This window comes from Ciona robusta, chromosome 3 (assembly GCF_009617815.1).
Source record: "Ciona robusta chromosome 3, ASM961781v2".
Lineage (NCBI taxonomy): Eukaryota > Metazoa > Chordata > Ascidiacea > Phlebobranchia > Cionidae > Ciona > Ciona robusta.
The window spans coordinates 2298428-2310177 of record NC_143237.1 but is presented as its reverse complement, the minus strand read 5'-3'; the positions used below and the strand labels follow the sequence as shown (position 1 = coordinate 2310177).

General features: G+C 33.0%; 2 protein-coding genes across 2 annotated transcripts; one reads left to right on the top strand and one right to left on the bottom strand.

Annotated features, from left to right (window-relative positions):
• The first annotated feature begins 279 nt into the window (after nt 1–279).
• LOC149737634 (radial spoke head 10 homolog B-like) lies at nt 280–9227 on the top strand. Its single transcript, XM_089873838.1, has 18 exons — nt 280–626; nt 963–1090; nt 1336–1450; nt 1903–2103; nt 2600–2776; nt 3772–3919; nt 4128–4243; nt 4531–4717; nt 5161–5275; nt 5487–5715; nt 6028–6135; nt 6299–6405; nt 6680–6773; nt 6827–6893; nt 7321–7434; nt 7822–8020; nt 8427–8526; nt 8987–9227. Exons 1-18 carry the CDS (start codon nt 399–401, stop codon nt 9083–9085), a joined length of 2532 nt encoding a protein of 843 aa, XP_089729964.1. The 5' UTR covers nt 280–398; the 3' UTR covers nt 9086–9227.
• LOC149737633 (type 1 phosphatidylinositol 4,5-bisphosphate 4-phosphatase-like) lies at nt 9215–11527 on the bottom strand. The gene has a single exon (XM_089873862.1). The coding sequence runs from the start codon at nt 10993–10995 to the stop codon at nt 10189–10191; it is 807 nt and encodes a 268-aa protein (XP_089729988.1). The 5' UTR covers nt 10996–11527; the 3' UTR covers nt 9215–10188.
• Nucleotides 11528–11750: the final 223 nt, after the last annotated feature.

The following is an 11750-nucleotide window of genomic DNA, read 5'->3' as shown; positions in this document are numbered from 1 at the left end:
TGCTTTTGCTGAAATTTACATTATGCTTTTGTTAAAAATAGTTTAGTTTGGCAACACTGGTCGCCACGGAGCTTAGCGAAGCTAAAATTTGTTTTACTGTAATTTGTAAACAACATCAGGTTTCGATATTTGTGAATTTAAGCCTTTAAAATAACTAAAATTGTTTTTAAAATAAATTTCCTTTAAAATACAAATTAAAAATATGTAAATATATGGCTATAATCGCATTTTTCACCTGTTAACATTTACAAGAATATATCTAAACCTGACTAAATAGTTTTATCAAGTTTAAAATGCTAGCCTAACTCAAAGCAGTATTTTGCAGTTTGTTTTTATAATTTTTGTTGTGCTAACCCTCCAATTTTACCCCACATCCCACTGACACATTCCCATTGACCATGGATGCACTGGAGACAAAATCTGTGGCTGAAAGTGACACTGGACAAGTTTGTGGCGATCTTTTATCAGTCAGTGCCCCAAACTTTCCCCCTGCAGTGGCAGAGACTGATTATGATGAACCATCACTTTCCGATATCATTGTTGAAGGTTATAAAGGTAGCAGAGGAAGGAATGGACATTTTGAAGGATTTGGTGAAGCACAGTTTACTGGTGGACATAGTTATGAGGTAAATTTCTACCTCTAATATTTTGCTACTTCTTTGGAATAAGTGAAATATGTAACCCTTCATGCAAAATTTTGGGTTTCCCTAAAATCTGTACATTTAAAAATATCAGTGTGTAATTTGAAAAAAATCTGTACACAAGTCATTTGTAGATTGTAGTCAATGCTGGCATATTAAACCTTAATTAATTGGCACAAAAACTGCTGCAGATCTGTGAAACATATTATTTCAGACAAGAATCTACCTAAAAATATGTTCAAAACATTCTCATCACAAAAAGCAAATTTTCAATCTGAAAATATTCAGTTTATATCCCAAATAATATTCATCTCATTCCAGGGCACATTCTCACATGGAGTAATGCATGGGAAAGGCAAGTATGTGTGGTCAGATGGAATGCTTTATGATGGAGACATGAATAATAATCAAATCACTGGATACGGAAGATACGAATGGCCTGATAAAAGGTTAATGTGTTTTAATGCATTTAGAAATTGTAAGGTTTAATTTGTTTATTAAACCTGGTTTTAAAATATGGATTCATAGTATTGGTAATTAAATATATATATATATATTTTATATGTAAAAAGGTTACTGTAGTTATTTTTTATTATTAAAACATATGGAAAAATATCAAAATACATTTAACAGATTAACTGCTGTTTCTTATTACACAAACATTTAAATCTTTATTTAAATGTAATTTTTCTAGTTATTATGAGGGAGAAGTTCTGAATGGATTAAGGCATGGGGTGGGTGTGTTTAAGTCACCTCAACACAACGTTTCATATTCTGGACAGTGGTATCTTGGAAAGAGACATGGAAGGGTAAATATATTCTGGTAAAAATGCAAGCGGTGCCATAGCATATAAAGATGAATGTGAATGAATGAATGTAACTTGCTTTATCCTCGCCTGGCCATAAAACGACAGTCGGTATAACACAGGTGTTCAAGATACTTGTTAAAGGTTGATACTCCAACTATTTTGAATACGTGTGGCATTAGACAAGATACTTACCAGCAATTGCTCCAACTAAAGAGATATTAATTGGTTGTTTAAATTGTCAGCATTAGAGAAAAATGTATACCAAGAACAGTATGAAAATTTACATACTTACATAAGTCAGCACAAAGAGTATGAAATACACGCTATGTTGTATCTCTCATGCTATGATAAAGTGATTTCATTTCTTTTGGTAAAATAAATTAACTATGACAGTGTAAAGATATAGTGGGGCTGTCTTATAAAAAGATATTCTTAAACCTTTTCTCACACAGGGCATCATGCACTACAGCGAGCACTCGTGGTTCGAGGGTGATTGGGTAAACAACGCTCGTCATGGGTGGGGTGTACGTCGTTACAACACGGGTAACGTGTATGAGGGGCAATGGGTGAATGACAAGCGGCATGGGGAGGGAACTATGCGTTGGCTCACCTCGGATGAATCGTATTCAGGGGTGTGGGAGAATGGGGTACAGGTGGGTGGATGAAATATTTACTTTATTTTATCTCGTCTGTCCTGATAACAAAGATTGGAAAATTTTCAAAAAAGAAAAGACGAGAAGTAACAGTAAAATGAGAGTCTTTTTAATAGGTTACCAAACTTATTGAACAAAAGGCGCGACAGTTATTTATATATCGTAGTAAACAAATTTAATTAAACATCATTAGAGTGGGTGATGCTGTAATATGTAATTATTTTTGGGTGAAATTATACAGATTATATTAATTTTGATGCTTGTACAATTTATTTTAAGACAGTTAAACTTGAATTATCTGCATGCTTGCTACTACAGCCACACAAGCCAATATTACAATTTACACCCTACTTAAGCTCTTGCTTCTCATCTGTTTGTTGTTTTCCTGATATCTTATTAAAACTAAAAATTCAAATGCATTGCATTATGTATTCATAGGAGTAGAAGTGTTTGTTTTAGTAAACATTCTTGTCAAATATTATTTTCAATCTCACAGCATGGCGTGGGTACACATACATGGTACCTGCATCGTGTACCTGGTTCTCAATATCCACTTCGTAACGAATATGTTGGTGACTTCATTAATGGGCTGCGACATGGGCAGGGAAAGTTTTTCTTTGCAAGTGGGGCTGTGTATAATGGGGAATGGGAAAATAATAAGAAACATGGATGGGTAAGTCTAATAAATACTGTAAACCTGACCCTGATCTGGTGGTTACACTTTAGACTAGATCTAATTTAAAAAATTATAAATACTGTTAGGCCATTTGATAAAAGATGGAAAAAAAGAAAAACATTGTTTTGAAAACTTTTGTCATATTTTACCAAATCTGACCCCGATCTGGTGCTCAGAGTTAAACGAGTCTTGTGTAGAAAAAAAAGTAAGGTGTTCGTAGCACCAGATCCTTACCCTTGGGTGAGTTAATATAACACCCAGACTCAGTTATAACTAATTTATATCGGCAAAGTCATGTAGGTCTGCTAATGAGCATTTGATTTTATACATATATGCCAAAAGGCTTTTAATAGATATGTAGATGTGTTCAAGGCACCAATATAATAAAATTGAGTTTACACTTTTAACTAGTTTTAATTTGAAAAATTATTAATCACACCATTTGAGGTAAGAAAAAAACGAAAATCATTGTTTTGAAAAAAAAACAGTTGCTTATTTTTCTTTGTTCGATTTCTTATTCTCCTTCAGGTAAAAATCTATTGTTCTATGTAGACACCACAACACCATAACAGTTAAACAATTCAGTAAATTCCAGATCATATTACACACATCTCAAACATGTAATTCAAAACTTTAGTTCCGTGAAAGTGTGTTTGGTGTAGCTGTTTCATTTTATCTGTTTGACGTCAAACTGATACAACCGTGTTAGAGAGCAGGTGTATGTGGAGTCAGCTCGATTTTATGTTTATTTGCGTCACAGTTGTTGTTTGTTACACTTAGTGTTGCCAGATAATTTTTTAAATAAATTTGGTGTGTGGCAGTTCAGTTGTATATGCGCGGCCACAAAAAATATCATAAAACTAGACATGCTTAAATGATGATAATGAAATATAAATATTAGGACACTGAATTTATGCTGCTGAACTGTGAAACTTCTTAACTGCTGCAACAAAAAGTGAGTAGATTCTATAATGCATAACTCTAATTTACAGGGAAAGTTCATTTTCAAGAATGGTCGTGTTTTTGAGGGGCAATTTGAGAATGACCATATGGTTGATTATCCAGCATTTACTACAGATGGTACAGAGTCACCAGATTCATGTAATATTCGAACAAGGACTCCTATTGGCTGGGAGGAAGGTGGAAAAAGATTGGTCAAAATTTTAACACAAAATTAATCAAATTTTAAAAAAATAATGACTACAATTTTGATAAAAATTTAATTAAAACTTAAAAAAGATTGAATTAAAGTTTATTCATATTTGTGTCTTAAGAATAAATAGTGTTGTATGTAATAATAGCTAGGGTCTTTGTGTAATTGGTATGATGCTAAATAAGTTTGTTGCAGAGAAAGACATGGCAAAAGATGGGAGCGGAAATATGTTGGGACCAAGTCTTACACTCGACATTGAATATATTTTGGAAGATTTTGCTGAAGATTTAAGGAATGAGGAATTAAAACAGGTAAGAAACAAAACATTAACAGCGACACTTGTAGATAAACATTGCTTGCCTTTTATTTTACATGCTAATTAACTAAAACATTATTTAAAGTTTATAAGATAACTGTTGGACCATTGACTCGATATATAATATTTGTTTGTTTTTACTACCGAATGAATAAGAAAATAGAATAAAAAAGCTTTCCCCACCCCACCATATATTTACTTTTAATTAATATGAATGAATGATATTCCTAAATATATATTCCTAAATTGTATTACTAAATCAACAACTTTTTCAATGACAAGGTTACGTTCCTGATGCTTCGTAATGTGTCGGCTCTAAGGAGAGTCTACAGCTTCTATAGTGCGCTGGGGCATGACCGGTCACCTGACAACACCTTCGTAATGACGAGGTTTCAATTTTGGAGATTTCTTAAAGATTGTCGGATCCATCATCACAGTCAGACATTATCTTCCATGGACAGAGCTATTGGTAAGGACATTGTTCTGTTTCTATACAAATATTGTATAAATCTGTATTTACAAAATGGATCAGACAATTACTTTTATCTGTGTTGCAAAATATGGGAATATTATTTATCATTAGCCAATTTTCTGGTATAAAAATATCAAAGAGATTTGATTAAAATGAATGAATGCATGTAACTTATTTATTCTGACATGGTGGGGCAACAACAGTGTTATAACATGAGTGTACTGTTTCAAACATCTCGTGCAACTTTTTTAGTGTATGGCTGACAATTTAGACATTAAATAAAAAGCCAATGAGTTTTAGCAATTTCTGTTACATGTCTTACCCAAAGAAACATACGTCCACAACATGTAGCAGCATTAAACTTTACCAAATTCTCTATACCAAAAGACTAATATACTCAGCAGAATAAAATATTATTTAAGTGTTGTTTATTATTCTAGCAAGATGCCACGCAGCTGGAGATGTACACAACCCCATGGAAAAGTTGTTGCTTCGTGAATTCCTGAGCAGTTGTGTTATTCTCAGTTACTTTATATACAAAGACAAAGTAGCAATGTAAATTAAAGTTAAAATATTTAAAATATTATTTATATACCACTTTATACCTAATATTTTTTGAAAAAAATATGGGTATAAAAATATTACTTAATCCTTTTACATAGTAAAATAAAAATAAATTGTAATAGGTATAAGAGGTATAAAAATAATTTTAGCTATGAGTTTTTCCATAAGTAACATATCTCAGGGCATATTTTTGTATTTACAGTAAAACTGGCAAAGTTATTTCGAACTGCCTGCAGAACATACTTCAAAACCACATACTGAAGTATTCATGTCGTGTCGGCGGCCATTTTCTTTTTGAACCTCGCAGGGCGGTCAATGCGCTTGCTTACATGGATAGATGTTGGCAAATATACCAACGTGTGTGCACAAAACGTGTACAGCCACCTTATGATCTCACACTTCGCATGCGACAGTTTCTCTTTCTTTTGCAGGTACTTTGGTTTTTGTACAGCAGTGAAAAATATTATTTTTTTCCTTTTTCACAAATTCTCTAAATACAATTGTTGGCAATCGTAAATTAAAACTACTCTGTATTACATGTGTTTGCTGATTGTACATTGCATTGACATTTAAACGTTTTGCAAACGCTCAAGTTTAGCATAGTTTTATATAATTATATGCTGACTATTTTCGGTACAAACCTTTCTACTTCCCAGTAGTGGAGAAATTTAAGCCAGGTAAAAACCTCACCTGTACATAAATATATTTCGTGATTTTTAACAAACTTGATCTTTGACCTGCAGGATCTGAAGGTGATTGGTCGAAACCTGAGCACAGGAACAGTATTGCAGATTCTCTCAGCTGATGATCCAACTGTTACAGATGGTGACAGTTGCAACATGGAACTGGAGGTATGGATACACATTATCTACGTTTAATGCTTTATTAACTATTAAAAATAATGAAACTATTAAATATACAATTATTCTTGTCAAAAAAACAAATGTGACAGAAATTGCCAGTAATCTAAATTCAAAAAAAAAATGTTTTTTAAGTGAATAACCTTTCTTTCAGATGACTTTCTTGGAGTTTTTTGAAGCCTTGATTGGATGTGCCGTGCATTATGTTGCTGAACAAACTGTAGCTTCATCATCTTATATAAGTGAAGATCAAATACACAGGTGGTTTATATTTAACTTGGATTCAGATTGGGTTAAAACTTTGTGTTTCACAAAGTAAAGGTATATGAAAAACTGTAGTGGTAATATAACATGAAAACAAGTCAATTTCTTTTTCCCTCAACTATAAAAAATGTTACAAATTTTTACTCTCATATACATGTGTACAAATTCCTTACTTTATGACTGCATATAACATTATTAATACAATATGTCAAGATTTATAGTTGTATAAACAAGGCCATATGTAATAGGTGTTTAATATTTTTTAATACAGACTTTCCCGACCTGGTTCTTCTGTTTCTCAAGTAATATCTGAACCTGGCAACCATCAAGCCTCCTCTGTAATATCAGGATCTCATATTTCACAGGTATTCATACATCACTTCAGAGATTATGATGTAATAATTAAAATTTGTTGTAGGATGCACACACAGCAACAAATATGAGTTTATCAGATAATCAACTGAAACAGAATACTTCGAAGACAGGTTTGAAATTTCACACAAACTTGGTAACTTTATACACTCCTAAATTAAATACTACATACCAGTGGTTCATAAACTCCTGGTTCATGACCCAGAATTGTTGTCGTTCAGTAAATCTCATGACTTCTGTTGTAGAAGTTCATCATTATAATTGTATGCTTACTTTTTGTAAAATATTGTTTATAAAAATGGATCCAAATTTATTTATGCTTGTTGCAAATAGGTTGAGATGCACTAATATACACTTATAATCGTTATAAATTTTTCCTTATCTGCTAGCAACTTATGTTAATCTATTTATACCAATTCATTCGCCCAAATAAGTGTAAAGAATAAACATTTGGTAATGATAAATGTGAAAGAAATCTGCCATTTGTTTGTTAATAATGTTACATTACCTTTATCTCACCCAACATAATTTACCATCTAGGAGTTGTAAGCACTGGTGAGTTTCTACAAACACTCTCACAGATGTCCATTCATGATGAAACAAACCCTGCTGAACGTAGTTATGGAGATTCTGTTGTCAACCAATCACAAAGAGGTAGGCCTGCGTTTCTACATGATATAAAAAGGTTATGGTTTCTGGGAAGTGTTAAATTCATTAGCAAAGAGAACATGTTTTAATACATTTATATGATATCATATTTTATTAATGTCATGATACTATCCTATAAATTGAAAAGTTGTATTATCTGGTTTATATATAATGCTATATATAGTTTTTGAATGCTAAATTACATTTATATATATAAACTTGTTTCTGATTTGTGTTATTATTCATAGCAGGTTTTATCTCTCTGCCATTTTGTTGTTGCCCTTCTCTTTGTATATTTAATACATAAATCTTCACTATTTTTTTAAAGATAAATAAACTAAAATAAAAATGATAGATAAATAAAATATATTATCTTTTGTTTATGTTTCCCAGCCGAAAGTGAGGATGGAAGTTTGCATCGGCAACAAGAGAGCGAGTTCAACATCTGGAACAACCAACTTCACATTTTCTTCACCCAACATCTCTTCCCACCATGGCAGAGGCATGAGATGCTCAAAGATGCAGCTGCAAAGAACAGGATCGCTGAGGAGGAGAGGAAGAGGTTGAGGAGCATTGAAAAAGAAGTAGAGAGGTAAGAGACCAATTGAAAATAATGTTTGTTAATTATTGAATGTTGTAGTGCATGATGGATTATAAAAAGGAAATTTTCAACTTTATTGTAGACAAGTACATGTTTCTAAATGTAAGATTCAGTAAAATACTTCTGTTCATCGAATAATAAATTGCACATATCATGTGACTGTTATAAATTGTTTTGTAAGTTATAATTAAAAATACAATCCTCTGTAAACTGGGAGAAATAAGAAAATTGGAAAAAGGTCTAAATACAGCTCTACTGTACTAGTAAGATGTAGCAATTTTAAAAACTACTTTGTGTCATGCAATGAAAATGAATCAAATAAATCTACAAATCATTTTCCAAAAAATGTCATACCAACATATAGTTGACATACCTCATCATCATGTTCCATTAACAGGAGGAGGGAATTACAGAGCAGTCAAGAGGTAATGGAACAACCAGTAGAAGAACCTGAACCTGTTCCTACAGAACTTGAGATTCCTGATGAAGACACAGAAGTAGGGTGCCTAATTTGAATTTAAACTGACCCACACAGTGGTCGGCATGCCTGTCTCTAAGTTTATGAGTTTGAGGCTCCACGATTTTACCATTAGGGGCGTATGTGTCTTGGCAAGACACCCAACGGCATTTTCCCAACCCAGTTATCCCTTATATGTTATTTAAACTGTCATCTATACATTATAAAAATCATACAAAAATAATAACCTACACAGTTACTGAACTCATAAGCAGGTACAAGACGAATGATACCGACCACGCTTATATTATAACGTCTGTTGTAGCCCGCTACACTAAGATAAATAAGTTGGATGATCTATTAAAATCTGTAACCAACAAATCCATATTCTGTGATAAACCTGCTTTGAAGAGTAACTTTATCAGAAAGACTCTTTTTTGCAAAGTTTGCTGAAAAAAAACTATTGGAATAAAAAACACCATGTTTATACCTCACTGCAGGTTGCTGTGACAATATCTTCTGTCGACAATCCTACAACTAAGTCTTCCACCAGTGTTCGAAGTGCTGGGAGAAGTGGAAAGTCAAGAAAGAGGAAATAACTGACTGTGCTTTATGTCTGTATTATTTATAAGTGTGTTTTTATATTTCGAAGCTGTGTCAGTTGTAGTTATGATCGTAAAGTTGTATCTTGAAATGCCTGCATTGCACTTGTTGTTGCGAAATAAAGATTTATTCATGTTCTCATTGTGTTTATTGTTCTTTTTACACGATGCAATGATAGTTGTACATTACTGTATATTACATGTATGTAGCACTCGCACAAATTTAAAGAAAAGACTTCAATCTAAAAAGACTATTTTGGTATAATAATTCAAACAGCTTTATTTGAATTAAATGCAGTTTGATTGGGTAATAAGATTAATTTTACTCTTTTTGTGCAATGGCATTTACGTCAAAGTACAGCTTGCATTTATTAGCCTGGTTTTTAAATGAAATAAAAATGAACAATGCAATATTTATATTTAAACAGATTTTCAACAGCTACTGTTCCAAAGGTGTTTATGCTGAAAATCGATATTGAATTTAAATATGCTTAAGAATGACATATTAAAAATCTTAACGGAATAAACAGTCCCATGTTACTAGTTTACTTAAACAAAATACAAGTAACTGAAGAAGGCTTTTTTTACACTGTACTTAAACATAGTACATTTGTATGCTTTAGTACTTCTATAACATGAGATATATCAAGATTTCTATTTAAAGAATGATCAATTGCACATATAACACGACAAAGTGCTGGTTTAACCGGTTAAGTCAATCTCAAGTATTAGTAACTGTCAGAAATTGCTTCACAAGTTATAACTATAAATCTAATGTTCTGTAAAGTGAGGAAATAAGGAAAAAATGGCAAAAATGATCAAAAGAAACAGTATTGTACTGAGTAGGAAACAAATCTAACATTCTTTAGAAACAATTATAAACAATTTGGATACAACTTTTCCGTTTCAGAATACACACTTTGACAAATTGTTAGTTTTAATAAAAAAGAAAAAAAAAATTATTGTGGTGTTAACTGAAACTGGCCCCTGTAAATGACTACTATTGGCGGTACTACAACATAAACATGCTATTATTATATTCTCAAATTCGATGAGAAATGACAAAAGTCAATTAGTTTAGCACTTTTTCGGAAGAAGCTTTATGTGTAACGTAATTGCGATGGTCTTTCCAAATTACTGACTCTCATTCTTAAAAAGTGAATTGTGATAATAACCTCAACGAAGGAAATGAAATAAAGCAATCCCCACAAACCGTATTTGAGTACAACATCAAACTGTTGGTGGTATGTTACAATGTTAACAATTATAGCTATGCACAATGATATTAAACTAAGGATTCCAAAGCACTGAATTCTCTGCCGTCGATATTTGTTTCCAACCGAAGACGTTTTCTTGCATTGGGGACATTTTGCTCTTGTGCTAGATGGCCGGGTCCAATAGAATGGGTATAAACAGTGAGCACAGATGACGCGTCTACTTAAATTGCTTACTTCATCTGAAACAGGGTTTGGCACAACAGGTTTGAGGCTTATTACACGTTTGCAATCTGACCTCGGACATACGATTCTCTGTGAGCTAATTTTGCAAATAAGTAAACAGTTACATGGACAGCGAACATACTTCTTCTGTGCAGGCGGTGGTCGAATTGGTGTGGCTTCTCCACAAGCATAACATTTAATAACATGAAGGTGTAGCTTCCCTTCAACGTGTAGCAATGTCTGACACACCCTGCAGTTTATGACAGCCATTTGCATAACAGGAGATGTTTCATCAGAGGGCACGGATACAATGTTAGGGGCTGTGAAACTATATGGGGGTGGCTGCTCCGTCAAATCACCAGCAGCTTTTGCATAAGAAGGGGGGTTTACTGACGTGGATGCCCCTCCATTACTGACATTGTTTTGTGTAGAAAGCAGGCTTTCTGTTTCATCATTTTGTTCCAGCATATTCACAGTGGTGGTCACTACAGAAGCTTCACTTTAATACACTTAAGTTATGGTGTCATTTTCAGAGTCCAATGATAAAATTAAATATCTGGCAAAGAAAGTGTTGTAAAAAATCGTTGAAAATATGGATGTTTTAAGTACAGCACAGCAGATGTATAGAGAATAACAAGATTAAAAGCAATTCTCTGTTAAAAATTACATTTATTTATGCAATAAACTGAATGCTGCATCTATTTTTTAACGTACACACGCGTTTTACTATTAACATAAACTTAATAAGTATAAATCATGTTGTAAACTGACCTGCAGGTCTATCTAATACGAATTTTTGAACTTAACATAACGAAACAAAAGGTCCCGTGAGCTAGAAACAAATGTTTACATACAATTGAAGTCCTGAGGTCTGACGTCATAGATTGTGTGTCGTCATCGTCACGTGAGGTTTGTAACAACAATAAAATTTTATTTTCAAACCAATTTTAACAGGGTGCATTTACACTAGGAATGGCAGCAAATGTTCCAAATTACAATAAACTTGTCTATATATGAGTTACTTTTTTAGTGTAAACACATTTAAAGTTTAGCGTTTAAGTGGCAGAGTCGGGGTGTTACTAAGGCCTGACGTTGGCGCAGCTGAGCGGTTACTAAAGCACAGTTTACGTGCAGACTATGCTCTGGTGCCCCTGCCATTCTGAACTATGCGGCGTAACACTCTATGCAGAGAATCCTTTGCTTTGTGTCTCTGGTTGTAAAAT

Bases quoted from the DNA above. Each gene is read 5' to 3' on its own strand.
- LOC149737633 (XM_089873862.1), bottom strand. From the start codon at position 10,995: ATGCTGGAACAAAATGATGAAACAGAAAGCCTGCTTTCTACACAAAAC.
- LOC149737634 (XM_089873838.1), top strand. From the start codon at position 399: ATGGATGCACTGGAGACAAAATCTGTGGCTGAAAGTGACACTGGACAA. The intron at 627-962 runs GTAAATTTCTAC...ATCTCATTCCAG, and splicing joins CTGGTGGACATAGTTATGAG to GGCACATTCTCACATGGAGT. The intron at 2,777-3,771 runs GTAAGTCTAATA...TCTAATTTACAG, and splicing joins ATAATAAGAAACATGGATGG to GGAAAGTTCATTTTCAAGAA.